Genomic DNA, 26661 nt, shown 5'->3' with positions numbered 1-26661 from the left:
TCCCCAACGCGGCGACCTGCGGGAGCTTCCCGCGGCGCCCGGGCGCGGGGCCCGCGCAGACTGTCCCCCAAGTTTCCAGGTGCGGAGTCGCGACGCGCGGGCGGCGGCGCAGGGCACCGGGGCGCGCCGACGGGAACCCGAGCCACGGCGGGCGCGCCCGCCCCCCGCGAGCCCCGCCGTGCCCGGGCGCGCCCGCCCTGCCCCCGCCGCGGGCCGGGCCGGGTCCGGCCGCCCGCCCGCCCCCCGGGCGCCGTGCCCGTCCCCAGGGCGGCTCGTCACCGCCGCGAGGCCAATGGGCTGGGCCGGGCGGCCGCGCGCACTCGCCCCGCTCCCCCCGCTCCGCCGGCTCTTCCCGGCGCCGCGCCCCGTCCCGGCCCAGCCCGCCGCCGCCGTCGACCGCGCCGCCATGCAGCCCCCGCGCGCCGCGCTCGTCCCGCCGCTGCTGCTGCTGCTGCTCGCGGCGCCCGCGTGGGCGCTGCCGCCCCGCTCCGGCCGCTCGGCGCCCGCCGCCCCCGGCTGCCCCGAGCGCTGCGAGCCCGCGCGCTGCGCCCCGCCGCCGGCCCACTGCGAGGGCGGCCGCGTCCGCGACGCGTGCGGCTGCTGCGAGGTGTGCGGCGCGCCCGAGGGGGCCGCGTGCGGGCTGCAGGAGGGCCCGTGCGGCGAGGGGCTGCAGTGCGTGGTGCCCTTCGGGGTGCCCGCCTCGGCCACGGTGCGGCGGCGCGCGCAGGCCGGCCTCTGCGTGTGCGCCAGCAGCGAGCCGGTGTGCGGCAGCGACGCCAAAACCTACGCCAACCTGTGCCAGCTGCGCGCCGCCAGCCGCCGCTCCGAGAGGCTGCGCCAGCCGCCGGTCATCGTCCTGCAGCGCGGCGCCTGCGGCCAAGGTACCTACGGCGGCGCCCCAGGCTCGCCCTCCCGGCCCGGCCGGCCCCCGCGGGTCGGCGCGCGCGCAGAGGGGTCCCCGAGCGGGGGGTTCGGGGCGCCCTCGGGCTTCGCGCCCTGCCGGCTCCGGGGTCGGGCGCGCTCGGTTCTGCAGGAGCGATCGATCCCCGGAGGCTGGATCCTGGGCACCGGCACCCCCTGGGCACCCACGCCGCGCCAGGGGCCGGGACGCACGGGCCGGAGCGGGGGCGCACCGGGGAGGAAGAAGTTGCCGCGCGCAGAAGCGCCTGCTTGGAGCCAGCCGGGGGCGTCGGGACCTCAGAATTCGTTTCTGGCGCTTTCCCCTCCTTCTGCGTCTCCGTCTCTCCCCCTCTCGCTCCCTGTGGAATCAGCCACGCGTTCTGGTGTTTGGCAGCCTGCGCCTGAGCACTTTCCACTTTTCAGTTGACAGGACAGTGCTGAGGGCCCCGCTCGCGCTCCTGGGGGCTCCCCGGGCAGGCGCGGGGCTCCGACCGCAGACGTTGCCGCGGCACCCCTGGGTCTGCCCGGGTGTTTCGAGCCAACCCTACAAAAATGAAAGTGGTTCTTTTGAGTAAACTGAGCGGCCTTTGGGTCCTGGACATCGGCAGCGGGTTCAGGGTGAGATGGAACTGGGCCCTTCTCGCCCTCCTTGAGCATCTTTTCTTGATACGGAAAGGCAAGGGAGGTCGTGGCAGGGCAAAGGGTAGAGAAATCGGGCCCCTCTCTTGTGGACCGTCCAGAGGGGTGCTTGCCCTCGGTCAGAGGCCATGGGGAGAGACAGTAAGGAGGCCGGGCAGCCAGGCGGCGGATAGGGCAGCCTGCCTTGTCCTGGGCAGCCGCCAGGCGTGGCCGCCTCTCCACGGAGACAGTGTGTGGAGAGGTGCTGGGGCGCCCAGTGCAGGGCTGGTCAGGATTTGTAGGAACAGGGTCCAGCCTGGTGTGGGTTGGCATGGGCACAGGGGGATGCAAGAGCAGAACAGGGAGCAGTGGGAACTCGTGTGCCCACCTGCCCAGGAGTAGGGAGCTGAGCCCTGGTGGGGAACAGCCTGGGGGAGGAGAGTTACTCTGGAGAGATGTGATGCAGTGGAGACTCGGACAGGACTGTGAAAGTCACGCCAGCTGGGCGCACTCTCTGGGCCCTGGTCTGGGCACAGGTCTGTTTCACGTGCGACCCCCGCTGTTCTCTCAGCCCCGGGAGGAGGGAGCCGCTGCTCTCATTCCACTTTCCAGGTAGGGGAGCTGAGGCTGGACTTTTTGGACTGACTTGGACGTTGGCATTTGAACCCAGATACCCTTACTAAGACCAACCCGGTGCCACCCCCAAGGCTGCGGGAGAGAGGTCAAGCGGGGTGACGGAAGGTTCTGGAGCGCGGGGAAGCGCATCCCAGGTGGAATGAGGAGCAGCACGAGCTAAGGCCGAGACTTGGCGAGAATAGATTGGTGTGGCTGGGGGCCATTCGGGGAGGGCAGAGGGGGTGACCCAGGCTGGTGGCGCAGAGTTCCAGGGCTGAAGAGGACAGGCTGTGCTGTGTCCTCAGCCGTCCTTGAACCAGGGCAGCTCCGGGACGAACCTGGCGGTGGAGCGCAGACTGCGCCAGGGCGGGGAGTTGAGGTCCTGCAATAGTCTGGGGGTGAGGTGATGACTTTAAAAAAGCATATGGGTGTTTTGGTCAAAAACAAGCCAGCTGTTCCTGTTTGCAGTCTCGCTGCACGGGGCTCTGAGTAACACCAGCCTCACGTCTAATTTATTGCCAGCGAGGTGGAGTCCCTTAGTGAGCGTTGGAGTTGGCAGGGTCCTTAATGCCCAGCTGAGCAGAGTTGCCCCATTGGGAGGGCCTCACGCACGGACCACCAGGCCCACAGCAGGCTCCCCTCACAGAGGCATGGGGGTGCAAGGCTGTTCTCATCCGTCTTTCTACCAATATCGACTGAGCTCAGCAGTGTGGCCGGCGCCATTTTGTTTTGTTTGCTGGCACATAGGCAGCACCTGGATGAGGATGATGGATGGACGGATGGATGGATGGACGGACGGGCAGATGGATGGGCGGACGAAGAGACAAGAGCTGCTCCAGATACTCGGCCACCCTGTCTTTTCTTAGTGGAAAGTATTGGTTTGCCACCCCCTTCTCTGCCCTCGACTTCCCCGAGGCACTGTGAGGGCACTGTGAGGGCAGCGCCCCCGCCAGGGAGCCGGCAGCCCCAGTGGCCGCAGCCCCAGTTGCTGAGCTGTTGAACTCTGGCTCGCAGGCTCGGTGGGCAGGAGCGCTCTTCCAGCTGGGGTGGACACAGGAGGCCTTTGGGGGAGATGCTCTTGGACTAGAGGCCCAAAGTTGGAGCAGGCCAGGGGAGGGTGTGCAAGGGCACTCCAGAGGTGGGAGTGGGCCTCACACTTTCCAAGATAGGGAGGCGGGTGTTTCTGGAATAATCGAGGGCCAGCAGGTGGGAAATGCGCAGAGCAGAGCTCCCTGGGGGGGGGGGGCAGCAGTGGGGTCAGGGCAGACTTTGGGTGGCATAGTTCACCAGAAAGCTGTTCAGCAGGACTTGAGAGCGCCTCTAGTCACGCTTCTCGAAGGGAAGGCAAGTCCTCTGTTCCAGAAGCCCACGCTGCTGCCAGGGTCTGTCTGGGGCGGGGAGTGCACGGCCAGACCAGCGCACGGGGACCTGCGGCCTCCCACTGTCCGCAGTTTGGGTGAGTTTAAAGCAAAGCCAGCTCGGGGCCAGGGCGGCCAGGAAGTCAGGAAGGGCTAGCGTGTATTTAGTGCGTGTTCTGTGCCAGCCTCTGTCACCCCGGTGGCTCCTCCGGGCACTTGGCCGAGGGGTGTGCTGTGCCCTCCCCGCGGTGCAGCTGGGAGACGGCGTCACCCGGCAGTCCCTTCCCCAGGACTTGAGCCCCATCCACGCATCTGCTGCAGAGCCCATTCGTAATCACCGTGCTGTGCTGTTGACAGGGAAACTGAGATTAGAAGCCAGCCCGGCTAAGCCGCAGCGAATAGCTGGAATCAGCAGCGCTCCAGATGGCCTTGGCCTGGAGATGGAGCGAGGGCGCGTCACAGCCGTCCCGCCACAGGTGCTGGAGCGGGAGGACAGGGTCCCCGCCAGTCACCGGGAGGGCACCACGAACGCAAGCAAAAGAGCAGAAAGGGAGGTGGCAACGTTTTCAAATCAGACGCCCAAGCCCCAGCCTGCTCGTGGCAAAGCCCGGCCCCTCCGGATCCCCAGCCCCCGCAGACCTCTGCTCCAGAAGTGGGCAAGAGGTCAGGAAAGAGACCTGGGGGAGACCCCCCAACACCTGAATCTCAGTCCATGTCTCCTCCCACCCGAGGTCGGGAGAGCCCCCCCCATCCCAGGCGGGGACCTGGAGCGCAGCGCCCCTGGTCCCAGCCGCCAGGCCTGGAGCCCTTCACAGTCCTGCTCCCGGCTTGGTTATCCTCTTCCATTGCTCTGGTGATTGTGCTGAGGAGTTAAACTATTACGGTTTCATAAAATTAGTAAGCTGACAGTATGAAAAGCCAAGCGTTTGAGTAACTTTATTCCCTCCAGGGCTGTCAATAGTTTGCACTAGGGCTTAAAAATAACTGTATCCAGTGAGCGATTATTGAGGGGCGGGGGCCATGAGGTAACTGTGTTCAGACAGCCTGGGGCTGCGGGGCTGGATTCTGGGTCCATTTGGAGTTGCGCGATCCTGGATGCAGTTTCGTGCCTTGGATTGAGAAATCAGACTTTCCATGAGCTTATATTTTGAATGAATAAATAGCTCTGGTCAGGCTTCATTTGAAGAAGAAATCGGGCTTGGCAGTGGTGGAGGGTTCCTTGGAAGGCAGGTGGGGCTGGTAGGGTGGGGCTGACTCTCACCCTTCACCGGCTGTTGCCTTACCAGGTGACTGGCCCCCAACCTCTCAGAGCCCTGGCAGTCAGGGGACCAGGCCAGATGTCTCTGAGGACCCCGTTAGCTGGAATGGTCTGCGATTCTTATAAGAAAAGTCCCTGGGTAACCACTGCGGTAACTTGCTCGTCCCCAGGAGACAAGCTTCCCCGAGCTTCCTCCCCCACTTGTTTGCAGGTGCCCCAAGACTAGGCTGCCCTGGGTCCTTGGAGATGTTTCCTCTTTCTTCCCTGCCTTTTCTGCCCTTTAAAAAAAAAGAAGGAAATTAATACTGCAGGAGAAATCAAAAAGTATAACCATCCCAAATGCTTTTCCAGAAGGCTCCAGCAGTGGCAGGGAAGTTGGTGTGACTTGGTGACCTGTGACTGGAACCACCCAGAACCCAGCCTGGGCGACCACCACAGGGCCCCAGGGGTGGCTGGGGGCGGCCTGCTGTCTGCAGGAGGGGGCAGAGTTCAGCTTTTAGAATCAGTGACGTGAGATGGATTTCTAAACTCATTCAGAGCATTTATTGCCCTCCTGCTGTCCAGGTCTAGAGGGCGGGGGAGTAAAGGTCGGGAGCCTGTGAGCTCGAGGGGTTTGCGGGAGGTCATCTAGCCCCCTTCAGCTTAAGGGCTCGGCTTCTGGGGTCAGATTGCCTCTTATTAAATACACTTCATCTCTTGGCGTCTCTGCTTCCTCATCAGTAAAATAATCATAAGTAATAGCATGTACATACGTGCCCCATAGGGTTGGTGGGTGATAGAGGCACCTAGTAACATGAAGTGCTTAGCACAGTGCCTGATGCGTTACTGCAACTCTGGGCACTAGCTATGATGAAAGAACAACAACAATAACAGCAGCATCCTCATCATGGAGACATCTAACATGGAGTCAGCTCAGTGGGAAAGAGGATAGAATGATCTAGTCTCCTTGAGGGTAAGGTAAGTGGGGAGGTGGGGTAGAGACATTTTCACAGGGCAGGAAGGTGACGTGGAATTTGGACTTGGAAGTAGCCGATGCCCATGCTGGGAAAGTTCTCTGAGTCAGGATGGGGGTTGCTTTGGTGGCTAGGAGGTGCTCGGAGGTGCTCGGATACCGCCCTGCCTTTCTCCAATTGCAGCCCCCAGGTGTTGTTGCTTGAGATGCACTTGAATGAAAAGCTATGTGTGGAGCGCCTGGGATTTTGCAAATATCATCATCCTGCTAATCCTCCTGGAGTGCGTGGCTCAGCAGCGAGTGGTTTGCAGAGCCCGGGGACCTGGGAGGCTTGCTTTAGCATCCATGCTTTGGGAATTCCTCACAAGGGAAGAACTGTCACATCTTTTTATTTTTTAAAGATTTTTTTTATACAAGCACTGGGGTACAGGCCAGACGCACGGGAGTGTGAGCGGATTCACCAGAGACGGAGTGGGGAGCAGAACAGGCAGAAGGACTGAAATACGCTGCTGAGGGGAGCAGCGGGCCAGACAGGAGAGGTCTGTCATGCCATGTGGGAATCTCCCTGGCCGGCTGGGAATCAAACCACGCTACAGAGGCTGCGACAGCTTCACAGCGCTGCGCTCAATCTGCTGCACCACTTGGGAGGCCCCAAGAATTGTCACATCTTAAGGAAAATAAAAAGGTTGGATGGAAGTTTCCAATCCCCTTTTCTTGTAGATTCCTGGGACAAATTGCCGAGTGAGCATATTTTGTGCAAACAGCCCTCAGCGGCAGGGCCACAGCAGCTGGGCTCCCTGGGGGAGGCGGCTGTCTCCTGGGGCACAGATGCTCTCCGCAGGCATATTGTTGCGGCTGGAATTTCTGATGATTCTCAAATTTGAATACCCCTGTCTAGTGAGTCAGAGTCTTGTGCAATACAGTCAAACCCCAGGAGGCATCTTTTTTATTAGTTGTGCAACCAGTTCTTGTGAAGATGGTGAGCCCGTCTGCGCGAGGGGCTGTGTTTTTGTGAGTTGGGCGAGATTGCGGTCACGTTCCCTTCCACACGGGCTCAGCACCAGCTCATCCGGTGGTTGAGTCATCTCGTACCCGGTGGAGGAGCGCGCTGTCTTTGGTGCCAGAGTGCCCAGTGGCAGATGGGCACTGACCGGACACAGGGTGCGTTCAGCTGTACCCTCTGCAATTCTGACATGGAGGAGGCAGGAGACAGTTAGGGGTGGAAACAGCACTGGGCAGAGCAGGACCTGAGGCCTACCCCCTCGCTGCCCTCTGGGAGCTGGGCCTGTCCGTGGGGCTCCTCCGTCTTCCCTCTTAGCCACTCGGGTAGATGGGGTGGCATCTCCGAGCCTCAGCTGAGGAAAGAGATGGGGTTCTAGGAAGTGAATTATAATGATTCAAGGCCACCCAAGCAGGAGACAGAGCCAGGATTTGAACCCGTCTGTCTGACACCCAAACTGTTTTTGGGTCTTCTTTGACTTGTGTTTTTAGAAGCGCGTTGTTCAGTCTCCAAATATTTGAGGATTTTTCCAGCTCTTTCTGTTGTTGATTTCTAGTTCAGTTCCATGGTGGCTGGAGAACATACATCATATGATCTCTGCTCTTTTACATTTCTTAGGGTGTGTTTTCTAGTCTAGAATGTGGTCTCTGTGTCGTTGACTGCCGGGCCCCATGAATGCCAGTTTGGTCTGGTGGATCATGGCGCTGTCAGGTTGGCTCTGTCCTCACTGATTTTCTGCTGTAGACAGAATAGACTCGGTCCCCCAAGTCTGTTCTGAAGCCCCAAACTGCTGTCTCATTTTTGGCTCCCTAGAGTTAACAAACCTGGAGTTTTTGGAGAGTTACTAGCTCCCTTCAGCCTCAGTTTCCTCTTCTACACACGGGTTCAGTGATGCTGACCTCAGAAGGACATGGTGAAGGAGATAAGGATGTGGGGGTGAAGGGGATGCTGGAGCGTTGCAGTTGCAAGGGACTGGGGTCTCTGGTTGGCAATTTTAGACTCTTCCAGAACTTCTGGTATTACCAGCACTGAACAGTGGAGCTGGAAGGATGAAAAAGTAACATGCTTCCTGGGTGCAAAGGCACAGGTCTCCACCCGGCACATCTTCTGGTTCCACTGAGGCTTGGCAGCTTTTGATCAAGGGGCTGAATTGACCTTGAACACTGACCTTCTGTTTAAGGGAAGCCAAAGGGGGAGTTCACTGCCTTCATCTCTAAGGGCAAATGCTTTGGCTCAAAACACAACCACCTAGTTATTATTCAGAGCACATAACTATCTCTTGTACCTGTGTATCGGGGAGCACATACTCCTTGTGGGCAGCCTGCTGTTGTCTGCGTTCTGGTATCTTCTCTGGGTTTCTGTTGAACATTCGCTATTCAAGAAATGGTGTGAGTTGAGAATCCTTAGCTCCCAACTTGACATTCTCTCCATCAGTTTGACGTCTTTGGCTCTGAAAAATACAGCTCAATATGATTCAACCGTCACTGGAAAAAACCCAGTAGGAGAAATCTGATACCAGCACAGAAGAGCTTGCAGGAAGAAGAGCAAGAATTTGAGCAATCTGGAAAGAACCTACGTACTCTGAAACCTTTCTGTCTGTGGGGTTGTGGAATACTCTCATCCGGTCTGTTTCCTTAGAGTGTTCATCACTGGCCAACCATAGAATTCTCCATCCTCTGGAAAATGCCCCTGCACTTTCACATTTTTCACAACCCTTCTCTAACCACGTCAGCTCCCCATTTTCATGTTTTCTTGGCTCTTGTGGACAAGGGCGGCTCTTTCCCTGCTGGTGTCTGGCCAAAGCCACCTATGGCTTGGAGAGAGGGAAGGATCCCAGCGCATGAAGCCAGAGTGTGGAAGGCCCGTGCAGGCCCTAAAGTCCAACCCTTCACTCTCCAGATGGGGAAACTGAGACATCCAAAGGAACCATGAGTCTCAGAGGCTCCCCAGCTCATCGGGGCCACGGGGGCAGTGTGGACTCTTGGGGCCTGAGGATTGATGTGGAGCCCTTACTCCCTTCTCATCTCAGCTGCACCTTCTACAGCTGGGTGTTTGGGAGAGGCCAGGATCCCTACTCGTGATTTTCCATGGAGGTGGAGAACGGTGGATACTTTCACACAGTGATGCTAAGGAAAGATTATCTCCTGCAATAGTCTCCTTGGATTGGAAGATTTCCCCAAAGTCATCCATATGGTGACTGATTTCTCCATTTGGGAGTTCTAAGTACACATTAATGCCCTTGTACCATAATTACAGTGCTCTTGCTGAAGGGGAAAAAATTCAGTATAAATATCCTGGTGGACAAGCCAGATAAATTAGGGCAGAGACGCTTAAGTGTCATCCAAGCGGTGGTCAGATTTCCTCTGGGATGAAGTCCCGAGTTTCTCCTCTCTTAGTGTAAATACTCTTTCAAATTTCTTTTTATCACGCTGTTTAGACATCATGGAAAATGCACTCACACAGTTGATGACGTATTGTGCTCAATCATTTCTTTTAATTTGTAAATATTTAATCGCATCAAAAGTGAGAAGGAAAAAGATCCACTTCATTATTTCTGTGGCGTGACCTAGTCCCTCCGTCCACCTGGTCTGTGTTGCTATTGCAAAGAGTGCCGGCACGAGCCTGCTTGTGTTCACGCTTATTTCTGTGTCGAGGGTTATTTCCTTGGGGTGGATCCTCAGAAGTGAGCAGACCGGATGGAAGACTATATGTGGAATTTTATGGCCTTGGTGTGTCTGTCATTTCCCAGGTGCATTGTACCCACCTTCACTGCCCTCAGCAATGGAATTACTCACCTTTCCGTCACTGAAAGCTGCGGCTGCCAAGAAGAAATTCCCCTGGAAGAAATCCTTTAGGACAAATGGAATCAGGTGGTACCAGACCAGTCATTCCGCTCAGTCTGGAAATTCACTGTTCTGCCTTGAAGTTACTTTATTCTCAGCTTGATCCTTTTCTTTTCTTTTTAAAGATTTTTATTTATTTATGTAAGAACCGGGGTATAGGACAGATGCGCGGGAGGGTGAGAGGATTCACCAGAGACAGAGCGGGGAGCAGAACAGGCAGACTGACGAAACACACTGCTGAGGGGAGCAGCGGTGAGACAGGAGAGGTCTGCGCACCATGTGGGAATCTCCCTGGCCAGCCAGGATCGAACTGTGCTGCAGAGGCTGCGGACAGCTTCACAGCGTGGTGCTCAACCCCTTGCGCCACCAGGGAGGCCCCTCAGCTTGATCCTTTTCAAGAGATCAACACTGTTAAGAGCACTTTTATAAATTGGGGGTGAGATAGAGTTGTGATCACAGCCCGTGTGGGCTGGAAGGGGCCATGTGGCTGTCAGGTCATCTGACCCAACAGTCATGTTTTCCTGGAGGAACTGAGACCGGTGAAGGGGCGTGGAGGCCTGAAGTCACAAGCCAGGAGGTGGCCGAGAACCGGAGTCCCTGGCCACCCAGCTCTGGCTTCTCTGCACGGTGCTGCCTCTGTCCAGGCTGCAGGAGGAGGCCTGGCTGTTTGAGCTTGCTTTGGAAAGTGAAGAATATGTTTATTCAGATGTTTCATATGCAGAGATGGAAACAGAACTTGAGCCACTTATGTAAAATCCAGTTTTTCTAGTAGTTATGCTACAAAAGTAAAAAAAGCAAGAGACGGCAGTTTTTTTCTTTTTTAATTGCAGCTTTATTGAGATATTAGTTACATACCATAAAACTCACCCTTTCAAAAGGGACAGGTCACCCTTAAGTATTCACGGGGTTGTGCCACTCTCCTCACGATCGAATTCTAGAACATTTCCCTTCCGGAAGAAGCCTAGGGCCCACGGGCTGTCACTCTTGCTCCCCTCTGCCCGCGGGGGCCTGATCTCTGTCTTCATGGAGCTCCTGCCCCACACCCAGGTCGATGGAGGCAGACGCTCCGTGCTCCTGTGTCAGCTCCCTCCGCTCGGCCTCCTGCTTCCCGGGTCTGTCGGGTTGTCTGTCACAGGCGCCAGCGCTGCCAGCCAGGCCGCCTACCTGCTGGGGGAGCCTAGGAAGGCCAGGCTTCGATTTTCCCTTCTCTCCTTTGATGGGGAACCCTAATTCCAGCCCCGAGGAAAGCCACTTTGGAAACTGCTGAGGTGGCGCCGGCTTGTCCATGGGGGGACCCCGGAGCACTGGGGTCAGGAGCCGGCCCGAGGACAGGCGTCGTCCGCACTGCCCGGGGCTGGCGCTGAGAGGAGCAGATCAGGAAATGCAGTTTTCAGATCCACCAGGTCACGTGACTCCCGGCGGAGCTGGAAAGGATGTTGGAAACAGTCTAGCCGGCCGTCACCTCGCCGATGAGGTAACTGAGGCCCAGAGGCAGGGGGATGTCTGGTCCTGGGTCTCACAGGCCCCCTTTTCGCTTGTGACCTGAGCCGGAGACTCTGCGGAGACTCTGGCTGGCTCCGTGTCTGCTCCGTGAGCTCCTGTCAGTGTCCTGGCCTCTCGAGGACGGTGCTCCTCGGAAAATGGCCCCCGGCGGACTTCTGGGGAAGAATTGTCCCCTTCCCAGAGGGGGAGAAGGGGGGCCCTTAGCCACAGGACCCCCTCCACCTGCTGGCCCTCCCCCCAGCTCTAGGTCTGCCCTCCTCCTTGTCTGGGGCGGTGGGAGGCAGCTGGTGACAGACCCTTCAGAAGCTGAGCCCTGGCCTCCCGGGCTGCAGCCTCTTGTAGCCGACTGCCCAGACACAACAGGCCAGAGCTGTCAGAGCAGGAAGAGAGGCCGCTGGGAAATCTGGGATGGTCAGGACTGGAGCCAGCTGCTTATCAAGAGGAAGGTTAATAGCGTTTGTGAACTGAGCAGCCCGCCGTTTTCCCGAAGATAATAATAGACACTTCTGGAAACAAAACCTCACACGGAGGAATTGATGGGAAGCTTTTCCCCCAATCCCACACCAAACAGGTCAGGAAAGGCCACCCCTTGTGACAGAGCCGACCCCACCCACACCCAGCACCCATCAGGGCGGGTGAGCAGTGCAAGGACTGCCTTTAGTTTTTTTGCCAGTGAGGCCAAAAGTGATTATCAGTGACAGGCATCTTGGTTCTGGAGAAAACTCCGTTTAGCAGGGAAAGTTGAAGCTGCAGAACTGAGCTGTGCTGCTGACTGACAGCGCACTGAGGGTTCACAGACAGCTGGCCCGGTGGCCCCAGTCCACCAAGATGGTCTCCAATGTGCTCCTTCTCCTCACCTGCCACAGCCCTGGCCCAGCCTCTGCAGGCAGTTCCTGCTCAGGGCGCCGTGGGCGGGGGAGGGGTGAGGCCTGGCATCCCAGGCACTGTTCCCACCCCAGCCCCGCCACCGTCTGGGAGACAGCACCGGAAAGAGAGGGCCTGTGAGCCTGGCAAGTGCCGGCGTGGGCTGGCAAGGCGGCGACCTCCTCCTCGGTTCATTCTGTGGAAAGAAATGGGCCAGCTCAGGAGCTCTCCTTAATCTTGGGTTTTTATTTCTCTGCAAAAGACAGCAAGTGTGGAAATCCATCATTCCATTTTGAACGTCTAAAAAGAAAAATCCCCATTGCTGGTGAGTTCAGTTTACTTGAACAGGAATAGCTCTTGGCCCTGCAGAAACTTGACACCAAAGGCTGTGTCTCTCTCCCGCTCCTTCCTAGCTTCAGAAGGATGCCCCCAGGCTGCCAGGCATTTCCAGGTGTATTTGCCACCTCACGTTGCTGCCTGGGCCACAGCCAAGTGGTACCTCACTGGAACCTCACGCCTTCCTGTGCATGTTTTCTGCGGCGCTCAGAAAAGCCCCATTCGCGCTTTGAAAGCTGCCGTCACGGCACCGATTAGAACCGGGGTCTGGCTTCCTGGAATGTACCTTCTGTTTCTGCTGCCTCCATGCCCCGCACCAGTGTGGGGCCAGACTCTGGGTTGGAGCCGGGGCTGACGAGTTTCCTTGGAATGTAAGGGAGCAGGACGGAGAGAAGGCAGTCACTCAAACTGGAAACAAGGAGAAAATGAGCCTTGCAGGCCTCTCTCCTGCATTCCTTGCCTGGTGCTTTTTTTTCTGCCCCAGGCAACCACTCTTGCAAACAGGAGGCCCCAGCCCCTGTGCAAGTCATGCCTCATTACCCCTTAGGAACCTGTTTAAATTGATTTCTGTGCTGATCCTTCGGGAGAAAGTAAAGTTCTCGGGAAGTGGCGGGACCGGTCTGTTTCTGTGCCATCCCGCTCCTTGAGCTGCAGTCTGCCGGCCTGGCCTTCTCCCCAGTGCCTCTCATGGCGGTTCTCCTGCCGCCTCACAAAGAGAGCTTTTCTTAGTGAAAAACCAGCCCCTCGCCCTCCCCGATGTGGACCAGCTCCTTTCCCAGCTGGATGGTGTCAGGTTAGTTAACTCCCTGCCTCCTGGTCCCATCTCAGTGTACCTACACACCTGGGGCAGGTGTGATACCTGGGCCTCAGGTACCCCTGCTCTCCAGACTTGTGGCCCCCCAGTTCCCTTCCTGACATCTCAAGGGAAGTGTGGCAGTGTGGGGGCCATCACTCCGTGTAGAGTTTGGTGTCCCAGGGCTTCTTCCCACCACCCAGGCTGGCCTCGTGGACAGCCTCATTCTCTCTGCGGTGTTTTCTCTGTTCTTGCGCCCTCCCCCCGCCCCATCAGACCTTTGGCTGTGGGGGCCTTTGGCTCAGACCTTTGGCTCAGAGCTGTTTCGTGCTGGGGAGCTAGGAGGAGCCCACTTGGAAGGTCCAGCCCTGAGGGTGCACCCTCTCTTCCCACCTCCCACAGTGAGAACAGGTGATGTTCCCGGGGTGCAGTTTCCTCCTGGTGCTCCCTTCAGCTTTGGGCCTGGGTTTATTTTTCCAGTACTTAGTTTTAATGGCAGTGTCCTAGGGACAAAGGAATATGTCGTGACCTTCGGGCTACCTAAAGATGAGAAAGGATGCTACACCCCCATGGCACAGAATTCCAGGGTGCCCCTGGATTATAGGTCTGAAGAAGGCTGCTCGCACTTGGAAGATGGGGCTCTAAACACTGCCTTTTCTGTGGGAGATTCCTTCTCCAGGGCTGGAGCAGCTGATGGCTGAGGAGGGCATCTCAGGTCCCATAATCCAAAGGCTGTTAAATTTTCATGACACCCTCTGGGCCCCACTGTGTTTGCTTGTTATTTATAGTTTCTGAGCCAGGGAGGCTGGCTTGCTGTGTGGCTGCTGGTGATCGTGGGAAATTTCCCAAGGCTCTTGGGCTGGACTTGGAGTCCAGCACAACGGAGGGTCCAGCTGGCATCTCAGGGATTGTTACTTCTGTTGTTAACCTGGTCTAGGGGGGACTCCTGGCCCTTTCGGGAACATGCTTTCTTGTGACCTTCATCTCCCACCTATGGACAATGCACTCTGTGCCCTTGACTTTGGAAGAACCTGGCCTCTTGTCCCTGTTGCCCAGGCCCACTTGATGATGGAGACAGGGACTGGCTTGGAAGTCTTAGGGAGCCAGGGTAGGAACAAGGATCTTCGAAGCCAGCAGTTGAGGCTGCATCACAAGGGGCCTGAACGAGCCGTACAGCTCGCCCCTGCCATCGTGTGAGCGGGCAGCATCCTCAGCACTGGATTGTGGGCACCTGCCTCTGGTGCTGGAGATGCCCCACCAGTGTCTGGGGAGGCCTGGGTGCCCGGTCCTACTGCTCCTGAGTAGGTGTGCTGCCTCTCAGGACTTCGAGTGCCCTTTGGGGTTTACATCAAATGCACTGGAAAGGCAGGCTGGGCGTGCAACTTACACCATTCTCCTGCACCCATGCTCAGAAAGGCCTGCACCTGGGCCAGTGCTCTGTTGTCACCTTCTTGGCATTCTCTTACTTGGGGAACCAGGGACCTTGCATTTTTATTTTGCACCCGGGCTTGCAGATTATCCAGCCGGTCCTGAATGTAGGACAATGCATTAAAATGCCAGTGATTTGATCAATCTGCTCTTGCAGCTGATTTGAATTTTGGGAACATGCTGTTCCCTGTGAATAAAGGAGGATTCATTTCTTTTCCCTCGAATACACTGCGTTCTGTTTTCCAAATTAGCTCTACTTATCAACTCTTGAGAAATTGGAAGGCGCGATTGTTCTTGCTGGAAGCGAAGGTTAGGTTGTTAATCCTGAGTCCTGGCCCTGAGTTCTTAGACCCGGAAGTGGGAGTCATGTTCCCACAACTCTGGGGGCTGCAGGGGCTGGAGTTTTAGTGAAAAAGCAGGACCTGGAAGCGAGGCCCCAGATGCAGAGCAGGGAGCACTGGCTCGGGAGCCAGTGGAGGGGCTGGGGTGGTGGGGGTGGGGGCTAGCCTCCCCCCTCTGCTCGCGGCCAGCTGCTGGACTTCTCTGACTCTGTTCCATCCCTGTAGCCCTGGAATAAGATCTAGCTGCAGGCTTGCAGGGATAAATAGCTTTGTGCCTGCCACAGTTCGTGCTCAGTAAACCATACTGTTATGATTCTGGTTAGTGTTACTGTTTTATTATTTGCAGTATTGAAGATGGGTGGGATTTAACTTGCTATAGGAGAGAAGAGAAATATGTATGAATGCAAAGAGGTGGGGTGGAGGCAGCATTTTTTGGATGCCTGGCAATAAGTTTGCAGGGTAGAGAGTGTGCCCTGAGAGGTACTGGGAGGTAGATTTGGGGTACCTGAGCAATGGATGCAGGGAGTTGTGGGTCAGATGAGAGAAAACATTGGAGGTCTGCAGTAAGTTCATGTACCCCAAGTGGGAATTATGAGTTAGGGGGAGACACAGAAGCAGGCCAGCCCTGTCTGTCCCCAGAGGCTTCTTCAACCTCTGGCCTGCCCAGGGCCGCTGCAGGGGGGCAGCAGCTCACAGGTTAGAAGTACCGGACACCAGGTGTGACTTCAGAATCACATGACTGTAAATGGCTCAGCACAGATTGGTCCCCAGTGGTGTTTCTAATTAGGCACATCCCCAGACGTCCACATACACCCCAACTGGCCAGGGACCTGGCAGGAGAGGCTCCGTAGAGCAGAGGGGGCGGTGCCCCCAACCGCTGCCGTTGAAATGTTTTACTTGTGCAGAATTTCCATGCAGAGAACTGAAGGCTTGATCGGGCCCCCGCCGCGCACTAGGAAGGCCCTGGCTGAAGCGTTGTGTGTCTTCCACTGTGAATCCACTTCAGAAATGCTGACTGCAGTGCAGGGATGCAGACTTACCTCGTGGAGACCTCAGGCCCAGGTTCCAAACTTTCATGGTTGTGGTACCCTGTATGTCTCAGTAATTTTTTCGTGGCACCCCAGACCCACAGAAAACCTCACAGTTCTATTTATCAAGTAAGTAGGTCCTAGCAACTTAATAATCACGTCCTTACCCGTTAGTGTTCATTAGAAAAAAGAAGGAAAGGTCTTTTAATTACGTTAATCACCAATCACACTTACCTACGAACAGGCTCTGTGCACCCACTGATGCCAGGGAACCTCTAAATCTTGGAATCAGGTTGGACTCTGCTGCCTCCATATCCAGTTCTATGCTGATTTTAGTTTTAATCACAGAGAACCAAGTTGCCAAACACAGGGAGTCATTAGAGGAATATAGTGCCATGCGGTTTTGAGACTGTGAACTACCTCGAGCTAGTTCTCAAGGTGTCCACCAGACCTCAGATGTCACGGTTTAGCCCCAGAAAACCTGATACTGTTTAGCCCCAGAAAACCAGCCCACCATCTGTCTGCATCCCATGGGTTTGCTGTGGCACCCTGGGGTGACTTGGGCCCAAGTTCGAGAACCAACATTAAGTCCGTGAAGCCTCGCCTCGCCCTTCCTCTGGCCGCCCATCTGCTCTTCACCTGACAGCCAGTCTTTGCCTTAAAGATGAAGGAAATGCACATTTTTTGAAGGCTTATATCCTATTTTGTGCTAAACCCTTGGCGAGAGTTACAAGCCCAGCCTTTGATTCATGGTCCTCTCATTGTGGCTTTCATTTTTTTCAGTGTGATAACGTAGATCAAGGACTTTACTTCGTGCTGGGTTCTCTTCAGTAAACACTTAATAATGGAGGTGTCTTATTTTATTTGATCAAATATTGAAACTTATCAACACGTGTGTGTGTCTTTCCTCCTATAATGAAGCTGTTGAACGTAAAAAATATTGTCCAGGGCTGGTGGTTCCAAGGAGGCAATATTTATGGAGCTGTGTGCTTGAGCAGTAGTTTATAAAGAGGAAATACAGATCACTTGTTATCTTCAGATGGAGTCCTGGCAGTTTTAAAACTCATAAAGTTATAGGAAATGTTGGCTTTTCTTAATGGGTCTTTTGTTACATGAAAAATCAGTAATGATAAATATTTATTAGGGAAGTGGAAAGGGCTGTCCCTGTAAAACTATGACTCATCATTCTACGAATCCTATTAGTTATTCAGATTTTTTTCTGCTGAAAAGAAAATCGTTCTGTTTTCTCTGTTCTATTTTGGATATCCTGGGTGCTTTGCTTTTTTCATAAATTTTAGATACAGCACTTCAGTTTCTACAAAAGGTCACGTTGGGAGCTTGGAACTATATTGAGTGTGTGGACCAACTTGGGGAGAATCGGTAACAAAAGCGAGTCTTCTAACCAGCGAAGCTGGTCTCTCCCTCCATGTATTCAGAGCTTTGTTTTATCAGTGTTTTTTGTAATTTATTCCAGTAGCTTTCAGTCTACAGATCTTGCACATATTTTGTTAAATATTTCTTTCTCTAAGTATTTAATATATTTGATGCTCTTAAAATTGGTATTAATTCTTCAGTTTCCAAGTGTTTCATGCTAATACATTGAAATACAATTAATTGTCTGTATTCGCCTATTATTCTGTGATATTGATAAGCTCACTTATTCTGGTGGAATACTTACACATTTCTAAGCACTTTCTCCAAGGACTGTTAGGTCATCTTCAAATAAAGACAATTATATGTTCTACTGTCTGTTCTCCATGCCTTTACTTTCTTGTTCTTAGTTGAATTATTCTGGCTAGGACTTAAATAAAATGGTGACTAGCAGTGGTAAGAGTGGCTGCCCTGCCTTCTTCCTGCTCTAGGTGGAAAGCAGCTCATCTTTCACCATTAAATACGATGTTAGTATTGGTGTTGACCCCCCATTTTTTCAGGCTGAGGAAGTTCTCTTCTGTTTCCAACTTGCTGAATGTGTTTATCATGAATGGATGTTCCATTCTGTCAAATCTTTTACATCTATTGACATGATCATTGGGTTTTTTCTCTTTTTTTAGTATGTTAATATGGTAAATTATACTGATAGATTATCGAGTGTTAACCAAACCCTTTTCTTCTTTCCTGGGATAAACCCCACCTGCTAATGATATAGTATCTTTTTTTATGATATTGCTGAATTCCATTTGCTAAAAATCTTAAGCACTTTTGGGTTGTGTTCATGAGGGATATTAGTCTGCAGTTGTTTTACAATATCTTTTGTCTAGCTTTTATAAATAAGTCATTCTGGGTTCATAAGATAAAGGTGGGTAATGCTTCCTCTCCTACTTTTGGGAAAACTTTGTAAAGTATTAGTATTCTTTCTTTCTTAAATGTTGGGTAAAACTCACTGATGAAGTCATATGAGCCTGAAACTTTCAGTCTTTTTTTTTTTTTTTAAAGATTTATTTTATTTATTTATACAAGCACTGGGTACAGTCAGAAGCACGGGAGGGTGAGAGAATTCACCAGAGCCAGAGCGGGGAGCAGAGCAGGCAGAAGGACCGAAGTACACTGCTGAGGGGAGCAGCGGGCGGCAGGAGAGGTCTGCGCGCCATGTGGGACCCTCCTCCGGGAGCAGCCGGGGATCGAACCGGCGCTGCAGAGGCAGCGGGCAGCTTCGCAACCCAGCGTTCAACCGCTGCGCCACCGGGGAGGCCCAACTTTCAGTCTTTTTAATAGGTAAATGATTATTCATTATTTTATCTTCTTGAGTGAGCATTGGTAAATTGTGTATTTTAAAGAAAATTGTCTATTTGATCTGAACTGTGAGATTTTTTTTTTAAGATTGATTTATTTATACAAGAACGGGGGTACAGGCCAGATGTGCAGGAGGGTGAGAGGATTCACTGGAGACAGAGCAGGAAACAGAACAGGCAGACTGAAGAAATACACTGCTGAGGGGAGCAGCAGGCGAGACAGGAGAGGTCTACTTCACCATGTGGGATTCTCACCAGTTGGCCTGGATCGAACCTGCGCTGCAGAGGCTTTGGACAGCTTCACAGTGGGCCCTCAACTGCCTGCGCCACCAGGGAGGCCCTGAGGTGTGAGATTTAAGGGCATAAATTGTTTCATAATCTTTCCTTATACTTTCAATGTCTGTGGGCTCTGTAGTGATGCTCCTGCTTTGATTCTCAATGTTGTTATTTTTGTCTTTTCTCTTTGTTAATGAGGACTGTAGAAGCTACATTACCTTCATTTATATGAGTTCAGATCTGCCAGTCCTTTGTACATGGCTGGCCATTGCTGAAGGCCAGCTAACTCCAGCTTTCTATACAGGAATGGCGCAGTTAGAAGGACCAGGCCTTGACTCTGCCCAGACTTACCTTCTGGCCTAACTGTATAAGGCCCTTACTTTCCCTCAGTCACTGCTGAGGGTGGCCACGATGACCCAGGTAGGAGGACCCTCAGCACCTACAGAGTTTGCCAAGGTGGAGACAGTGGTCCCCTGGATCCCTCAAGTTCCCTTTTCTTCTCTGCTCTACTTGCCCACAGCCACCAACCAAATAGCACTCTTACCAGTACTTTTGTTTTTATCCTTTTAAACTGTGTGCTCTTATTTTGCAAGTTCTTCATTACAGTAGCTCACAAAATCAAAAACACATGGAGGTGTGATCACCACACTTTGTGGACAAGGGAATGGGACTTGAAGGAATTAGCTGACAGACCTAAGGTCCCACAGCATTAGCTGCTGTGCTGACATGACCCTCTGAATCATCTGAGACTGAAGTGTGTGCTCCTGCCCGTTCTCACCATGCCGAGTGGCCCAGGGGCCAGCCCACCATCTGTCTGCATCCTGGAGCGTGGGTCGTGGCAGAGCTGGCCTGGTTGGTCTCTGGAAACTCTTCAATGGGTGGACTCCTCTGGAAGGAAGAGAGTTGAGTGACACTGGAGGTCAGAGCAAGCAGGGCCAGCTCGGGTTGCTACAGATTACAGGGCAACAGTGGCTTCCTCTGGGTGGGTGGAACAGCCTTTTCCCTGCAGCAGGCCTCTAACACTGAGCCAAGCTGCACTCAGAGACATTTTATTCCTCATCTTGAAGCTGAATTTGGAGAAGCCAGACGCTTCTTTGGTTTGACATTTTGGCCATCTTTGAACGGTTAGTCCATGTTCCTTAAGTTCGGTTGTTTTTCTGCTCTATTTAATTTTCCCGCTGACACTCCCTTCCCCCAAGAAGGTCACAGAGGTCAGTGGTTGCTTTCTGCTCTAAGCTGCACACATTAGACTCATGTCGGGCTTTTATTATGGTCTGTCCCCAGTCAGCTCCTTTCTGTTTACTCACCTGCAGAATTCCTGGAGTCCTGCGTCCAATCTCAAATCCTGCAGTCTTATAGCGGCACACGGTGGGGAGCAGGAGGCCATTGGACCTGGAATCAACTCTGCTGCTCAGCCTCCTGCGATGGGCCCCCCTTGACAGCAGGGGAGATGGAGGGAGGCCACCAGCAGATGGGGGATGGAGCCGGTGCTCCGGGGCCCAGGGTAGTACCCTCCCTGTGTTTCCAGAGTGGACAGACCCTAGAGCCACTTTGTCTCGTTTGTGTGAGAAACAACTGTTTCTCGTTTTAGCTGGAAAAATTGTGCCCATTTCCACCCCGACGTGTGCAGATTCTCCCCTGACTAATGTGGGAAGTCAGAAAGAGGAAGCGGGTTAATGGTGCTTAGAAGCCATCTTCCTCCTTGGGAGGGTCTCGGCAACCCCGCCAGTCCTGGGGGACGCCGCCTGGTTGAGTTCAGCCTCCCGTTGGGCTTTCCTAGGGAGCCCAGATGTGTTTATTTACAGCGGTCTCTGGGCGATGTTCCCCAGGCTCTGCCTTTGGGAGGACTCTTTCTGTCCCCCTTTTACTCTCCTGTTGGGCTATCCAGTGCGACAGCCCAGTGAACCGCAGCTACCTGGCAGCCTTGAGGAGCAGGTCTGCGCCGGCCAGCGCTCAGTGGAAAAGCTGTGGAGTTGCCCAGATTTCCCTGTGATTTATGCTGCATCCAGGAAAATTGAGCGTGTATGGAGAACTCATTCACAGCCGGTGTACCTCAGCCTTCCTAAATATAATGTAGGAACAATATTTGATTTTCCGATTCCACAGGGGAGGTGGGAAAAATGAAAACAAGGCAACATAACACCATTTTTGAAAACAAAAATAATTAAATGATGCTGCCTTGAATTTATTCAGCTGGTTTCTCTGCCCAGGCAGTGCGGATCTTATCCTGCACCTTAGAAAGCCATGCTATGCAGCAAGAGGGTGGACCCCAGCCCTGAGTTCAAGCTGCTCAAGGCAGGACCACAGGGGCCCTGGCTCACAGACGGCCCCCCACTCCCAGGAAACAGCTTGGGGGAGGCAGGCCATTCCCTGAGACGTCTCTATGAGCCGGGCGATGGTGTGGAGTACTCAGGTCGCTGGTGGGGACACCCAGCTGTGGCAGGGACCCAGGGAACAGGCTGGGGATGCCTGTGGATGTTCAGCTGAGAGGCAGAGGACTTGCACTGTGGCAGCACCGGCAGCCGGGCCTGGGGAGTGGCTGCAGTGCACGTGCAGGGGGGCAAGTGTGTCTGTGTGTGAGTGTAAGTATGTGGAGGTGTGTGTTTGCATGCTCGTGAGGGGAAAAGTGTGAGTCTGTGTGGGAGTGTGTATGCATGTGTGTGTTTGCTGCTTGTGTGTATGAGTGTAGGTGTGTGTGATATGCATGTGGACGTGTGTGGGTGTATGCATGCTCAGAGTGTAAGTGTGAAGTGTGTTTGTGTGACAGCAGGTGAGTGCATGCATGTGATTAAGTGTGGGTGTGATTTTGGGCTTGTGTGTGAGTGTGAGTGTGTGTGCGTGTTGGGGTGGGTGCCCAGGCCCCTGCTGAATGAGGGCAGTGACCTCCCTAACCTGCAGGCCTGTGTTGCAATCCTGCTGAGTGCGCCGTGACGGGAGCTAGCGGCCAGGCTTGGGCCGGGGCCCCTGGCTTGCCTGTGCGAAGGAACAGGCTTCTTTCTGGTGAAAGCCCAAGTTGTAAACGGAGGCCGTCTTGAATGTGTTAGTTTATCTCTCCTGGGGGGGTGAAGCAATTTTTCTGCTCCTTGGAAAAACATGCTTTGTGGAAAGAGGGCAGGTCCTCACCATTTTGCACACCATGTTCGAGACGATTACTGCCAAATGCAAGGTAAAAAGTCACAACAGAGTTAAAATTGAGATGCGCCAAGCTTCCGAGGACTCTCTCTAGTTGCTTTGAAGTTTTTTGAAAGCTTCTCGCCAACTTCTGCTCGGGCCCAGGGGTGCCTGGAGTGTGCTGTGTGCAGTGCTGAGCCAGACGGGTGGCGGGATGGGAGGAGAGGAAGGAGGTGCATTCTGCAGACCAGCCCAGATCCCCCCACCTATTTAAGCCAAGACAGCCTTGCTGAAGGGTTTCATCAGGCGGTGTGGGTTTGGGGCCAGGGTCTCCAGTAGCTCACTTCTGAATTGGATGCAGTGGGTATGCATCTGGCTGGTGGAAAGTTGCTTTGCCTTGCGGGAGCCCTGCACTGGGCAGTGCATAGCGGGGTCTGCAAGGTCCACTGTCTGGGGTTCCCTGCACTGGGCGGTACATAGCGGGGTCTGCAAGGCCCACTGTCTGGGGTTCACTAATCATAATGCACGTGTTTATAGAGAAAATGATGGTTGTTAGATTTCCCTCTCATTTCCCCCCAGCAGCAGCGGGCGCCTATTGTGCCTTTTGGCCTGGGATGCCCCAGGGGTTGGAAGGGGTGGTTAAGACGTGATGGGACACCTCTGGGGACAGACCGTGGCCTCTGTTTACCTTGTGGTGTGGGTGGGAGAGGCAGGGCCTGCACCTGCGCCTTCAAGCGTCCTCGTCTTTTAAGTCTGTTATTCCTGATGGGCACCTCGTCAAAATCAGCCGCAGCCTTGCCCTCTGTGGCGGCCCTGTGCTGGGGAGGGTGGGGGGTGGGAGGTGCTGGCTGAGGGTATCCTTTAGAGACCAGCGTGTTCTGGAATTGCTGAAGGAGGTACAGGTGTTCGCTGGGGCTGCTGGCTCAGCCTTTTCACAGAGAAACTATTGAGAAGCACAGAGGTCATGTTCAATGGAATGTGCTGTCTTATCTGAGCGGCTCGTTCCTCGAGCGCGGCAAGGATCTGTGCCCAGGTCTGGGACCTTGTCCTCATACCTCAGGCCTCCGTGGCCCTCTGGGTGCGTATTTTGGCTCCCTCTGAAACCTGCCTTTCTCCCGGCCACGCGGCCCCAAGCAGCGTCTGTAAGAGTCTCTTGTCTCTGCCTTTGTTCTCAGCGCAGGAAGATCCTGACAGTCTGCGCCACAAATACAACTTCATTGCCGACGTGGTGGAGAAGATCGCGCCCGCCGTGGTCCACATCGAATTGTTTCGCAAGTAAGCGGCCCGGCCCTCCCGGCCACTTCTGTGCGCGCCCCGGCCGTGCTGGCAACACCTCAGCTCACTCGAGACACTTTAAAGGCTCACTGAACCTTCTCCTTCAGGAAGATGGTGTTTCTCCCTTAGAGTGGTTTCCAGTTACTTTTTTTCTTTTTATAAAGATTGATTTATTCATGCATACAAGAACTGGGGTGTAGGCCAGAGGTGCAGGGGGTGAGAGGATCTCCTGAAACACACTGCTGAGGGGAGCAGCGGGCGAGGCAGGAGAGGTCTGCTGCACCATGGGGGTAGCTCCCTGCCCGGGGATGGAACTCCTGCTGCAGTGGCTGCGGATAGCTTCATAGTGCTGAGATTGAACCCCTTGCACCACCAGGGAGGCCCAAGTTTCTGGTTACTTTTTACCTTTACGTTCTAAATGTTTTGAGATACAGTGGCTCAGAAGACACTCTCTAGGATTAGATTGTAAGTGGAATTTTTTGAGGCGTGCAAAAATCATCAGTGGCCCCTTTCTTATTGTGAAATTAACCCAGTATCTACAGTGAAAGCTGCCAGCCACGTCGCTGGTGCAGAGTCAGTGTGATGAAGGGTTGCGTTGAGGTGGTTCAGGCTTAACCAGCCTCCATCCTTTGGTTCCAGGCTTCCTTTCTCTAAGAGGGAGGTGCCAGTGGCCAGTGGGTCTGGCTTTATTGTGTCTGAAGATGGACTGATCGTGACAAATGCCCACGTGGTGACCAACAAGCACCGGGTCAAAGTAGAGCTGAAGGATGGTGCCACCTACGAGGCCAAGATCAAGGACGTGGACGAGAAGGCGGACATCGCGCTTATCAAAATCGACCACCAGGTAGGCGTGCTCCCCACCGGCAGAGCCGAGGCCTCAGGGCCCTGGCTCAAACTTAGCAAAACCTGGCAAAGTCCAGAGGCACCAAGGTGCCCAGATTTTAAGGGATTCTCAGAGGCTCTGGATCTGGGCTGAAGCCAAGTCTGGGTGAAAGGAGAGCATTCGGGGGGCCTGGGTGGGGAGAGCTGCGTGGAAGCGTCTTTAATAAGCAGGCTCTACGAGATCAGAGCCTTTTTATATAGTGTTTGGAATTTTTATGAAAGAAAGCAATACGTTTAAAAAGAAACTAGGTAAGGCTTGGAAAGGGGGGGGCCCCTCCATTGCTCACCTGTTGTTCTGAGTTGGGTTCATTGGAGTGTTCGCCCCATGGAGAGGATTTATGGGGTTTTGAATGGACTTGTTCACAGCTGCTTTGAAAGCAAGCCAGGTCTCCCAAGTTGGGGGTTTTGCAGGGCTACTAGGGGTGTGTGAAAACCACTCCATGCCCCCAAAAGTTCTGGAAACCTTGAATTAAAACAAAGCCAGTGGATTTCCTTGTGACAGGCCTTCTCAGAGCTCCTGATGCACAAACATGCACAGGGACACATCTCAGGGATAACCACCTGAGCGGAGGACCTTTGTTTTTTTAAAAATTTTTAAACCCAGACACAGGGACTCAGTTTGGGAAATGCTGTGTTCTCAAATGGTTTGTTTTCTATTTAAATATTGTCCTTGAAGTCGTCTCTGCTCCGCAGAAGCAAAGTCTTCATCCCCGACACTAAGTCAGTTCTCATTAGACCCAGAATTCTGGAGGTTTGGTTTGCTGCGGGCTGGGGGCCCTGGGATTGCACTTCGGGGATTTTTTGTGCCCTTGTAATTTTCCCAGTTTTATGTAAAGGGAGAATCAGGGTTGGTTGGGATCAGGCTGACGGTGGTAGGACCTTCCGCCAGCCTCGCTGGGATGTGGCTGTGGGCATGGCCAGCGTGCTGTCCACGGGCCAGTGGGTAACTGGCCATCAGCAAGACCATGATGGGATCTTCTTTTTATTAGGCGACTGGCATTTTAGCAACAACTAGTCTTTCCAAATGTGTTGATTCGACACAACGACTCCTGCTTCATAAGCTCCATGCTGGGCCAGGCTCTGCCTTTGTTTGTCACTTTCACCTAATCTGTAAGATGTTGTGTTATCCCGACTTTATAGAGGAAGAAGCAGGCTCAGAGAGCCTAAGTAACCGGCCCGAGGCCACACAGCTCAGTGACTGTGAAGCCACTGCCTCTGGAGCCAGCCTGCTGCTATTCCCGATTGCCAGAGTCCACAGCCATCACTGGAGGGCTGGAGCCTGGCCTTTGGTGATGGGGTGGCTTGACTTTAAATAGCCAGAGGCACCCCCCCTTTTGGGAGCATGCTGCTAGAAGGGTGTCCAGGATGTGGTAGCCTCACAGGAAGAAGACGGCCAGAATAGCACATCCTGTGGCCACACCAGGACTTGTCAGCTTTGCCAGATCCCAGGGGTGGGCAGCAGTGGGGGCCCCTGGAGTCAGTGCGCTGTCTCCCCACCTCCCCCCGAGCGATTCCATGTGTGGAATGTGTGGGCGCATCCTGTGTGACTGCTTCTGGCCCGGGGAGATTCTTTTCAGACTTTGAGCCAAGGTGGAGCCTGGAGCCTTGTGTCATCCCTGGCGTGTCTGGGCAGGACTCAGAGAGCTCACAGGCCCGCCCGCTAGGGTGTTTCTGGCCTGGCTCTTGCTGTGCTGGGGAGTCTCCCCCTCCGCCAGCAGTGTGTGATTCGAGATGGGTTTGCAGCCCAAGAGCAAAAGAACTTGTAAATGTCAAGTTGCACTAGTGCGGCTTTTTGGAATAGACTGGGAGCCAAAGGGGGTTCCATGGCAGGTACCCACATGAGGCTGGTCTCCCCTGACTCAACTGCTTTCTTTTCTGCTGATTGCCATCCAAAGTGGGGAGCATAGAAACCTCTCTTCTGGTTCTTTCCCTGGGGTTTCCCTAGTTTGACGCCTGATTGTTGAGAGGGGTGGGGTGGCCTGTGATGAGGCCCGGTTAGGAAGGAGCTGCTCACCCGGGCAGGCGCAGCCTCACCCCAGCATGTGAGTTATGGACCTGCAGGCAGAGCACAGGTAGCATGTGAGCTGGTCACACCTCAGAAACACCCACAAAGGAGAAACAGAGCAGAGACCCCTGAGGAAGCAGGGTAGAACCAACAAAAATTGAGCTGGAGTATGGAAAATCATTGCTAAGGCTGCCATCCAGGTGAGACCACAGCTCTGCTGTCCAGACTATTTCCTGATAACCCCCTGAAGTGGGTGTGGCCACCCCTACCACACGCCTGGGCCCAGTAGCTAAAGTGGGGCCTATTATCTGCACCCCCAGGCATCATGATTTCACTTGAAGGGTTCACCATGCCTTAAGCAGCTGTTGTCCTTCCTGAGAGCTGCCTTCCTGCTGGCTTAATGGGTGGAGGTCACCATGGACAGCTGCTGTCATTGTCCTCTCATCATGCAGCCACCCTGGGAGAGCCAGCATTTCCTTCCAGGCCTTCTCCCCTGCTGCAGTCTTGATGGGACCAACGGTTGTAGAGGGTCCCCCAAGCCCCAGG

General features: G+C 54.2%; 1 protein-coding gene across 1 annotated transcript in view; it reads left to right on the top strand.

Annotated features, from left to right (window-relative positions):
* The first annotated feature begins 391 nt into the window (after positions 1-391).
* Positions 392-26661, top strand: part of HTRA1 (HtrA serine peptidase 1) — a 48233-nt gene continuing 21963 nt past the window's right edge. Inside the window, exons 1-3 of the mRNA XM_084246082.1 lie at positions 392-881; positions 23129-23228; positions 23868-24072. Coding sequence (XP_084102208.1) covers positions 407-881; positions 23129-23228; positions 23868-24072 — 780 coding nt within the window. The 5' untranslated portion in view covers positions 392-406. The remainder of the gene's footprint in view (positions 882-23128; positions 23229-23867; positions 24073-26661) is intronic.

This window comes from Talpa europaea (genome assembly GCF_964194135.1).
Source record: "Talpa europaea genome assembly, chromosome: 10".
Classification (NCBI taxonomy): Eukaryota; Metazoa; Chordata; class Mammalia; order Eulipotyphla; family Talpidae; genus Talpa; species Talpa europaea.
The sequence above is the reverse complement of the archived record's forward strand: the minus strand, read 5'-3'. Positions and strand labels throughout refer to the sequence as shown.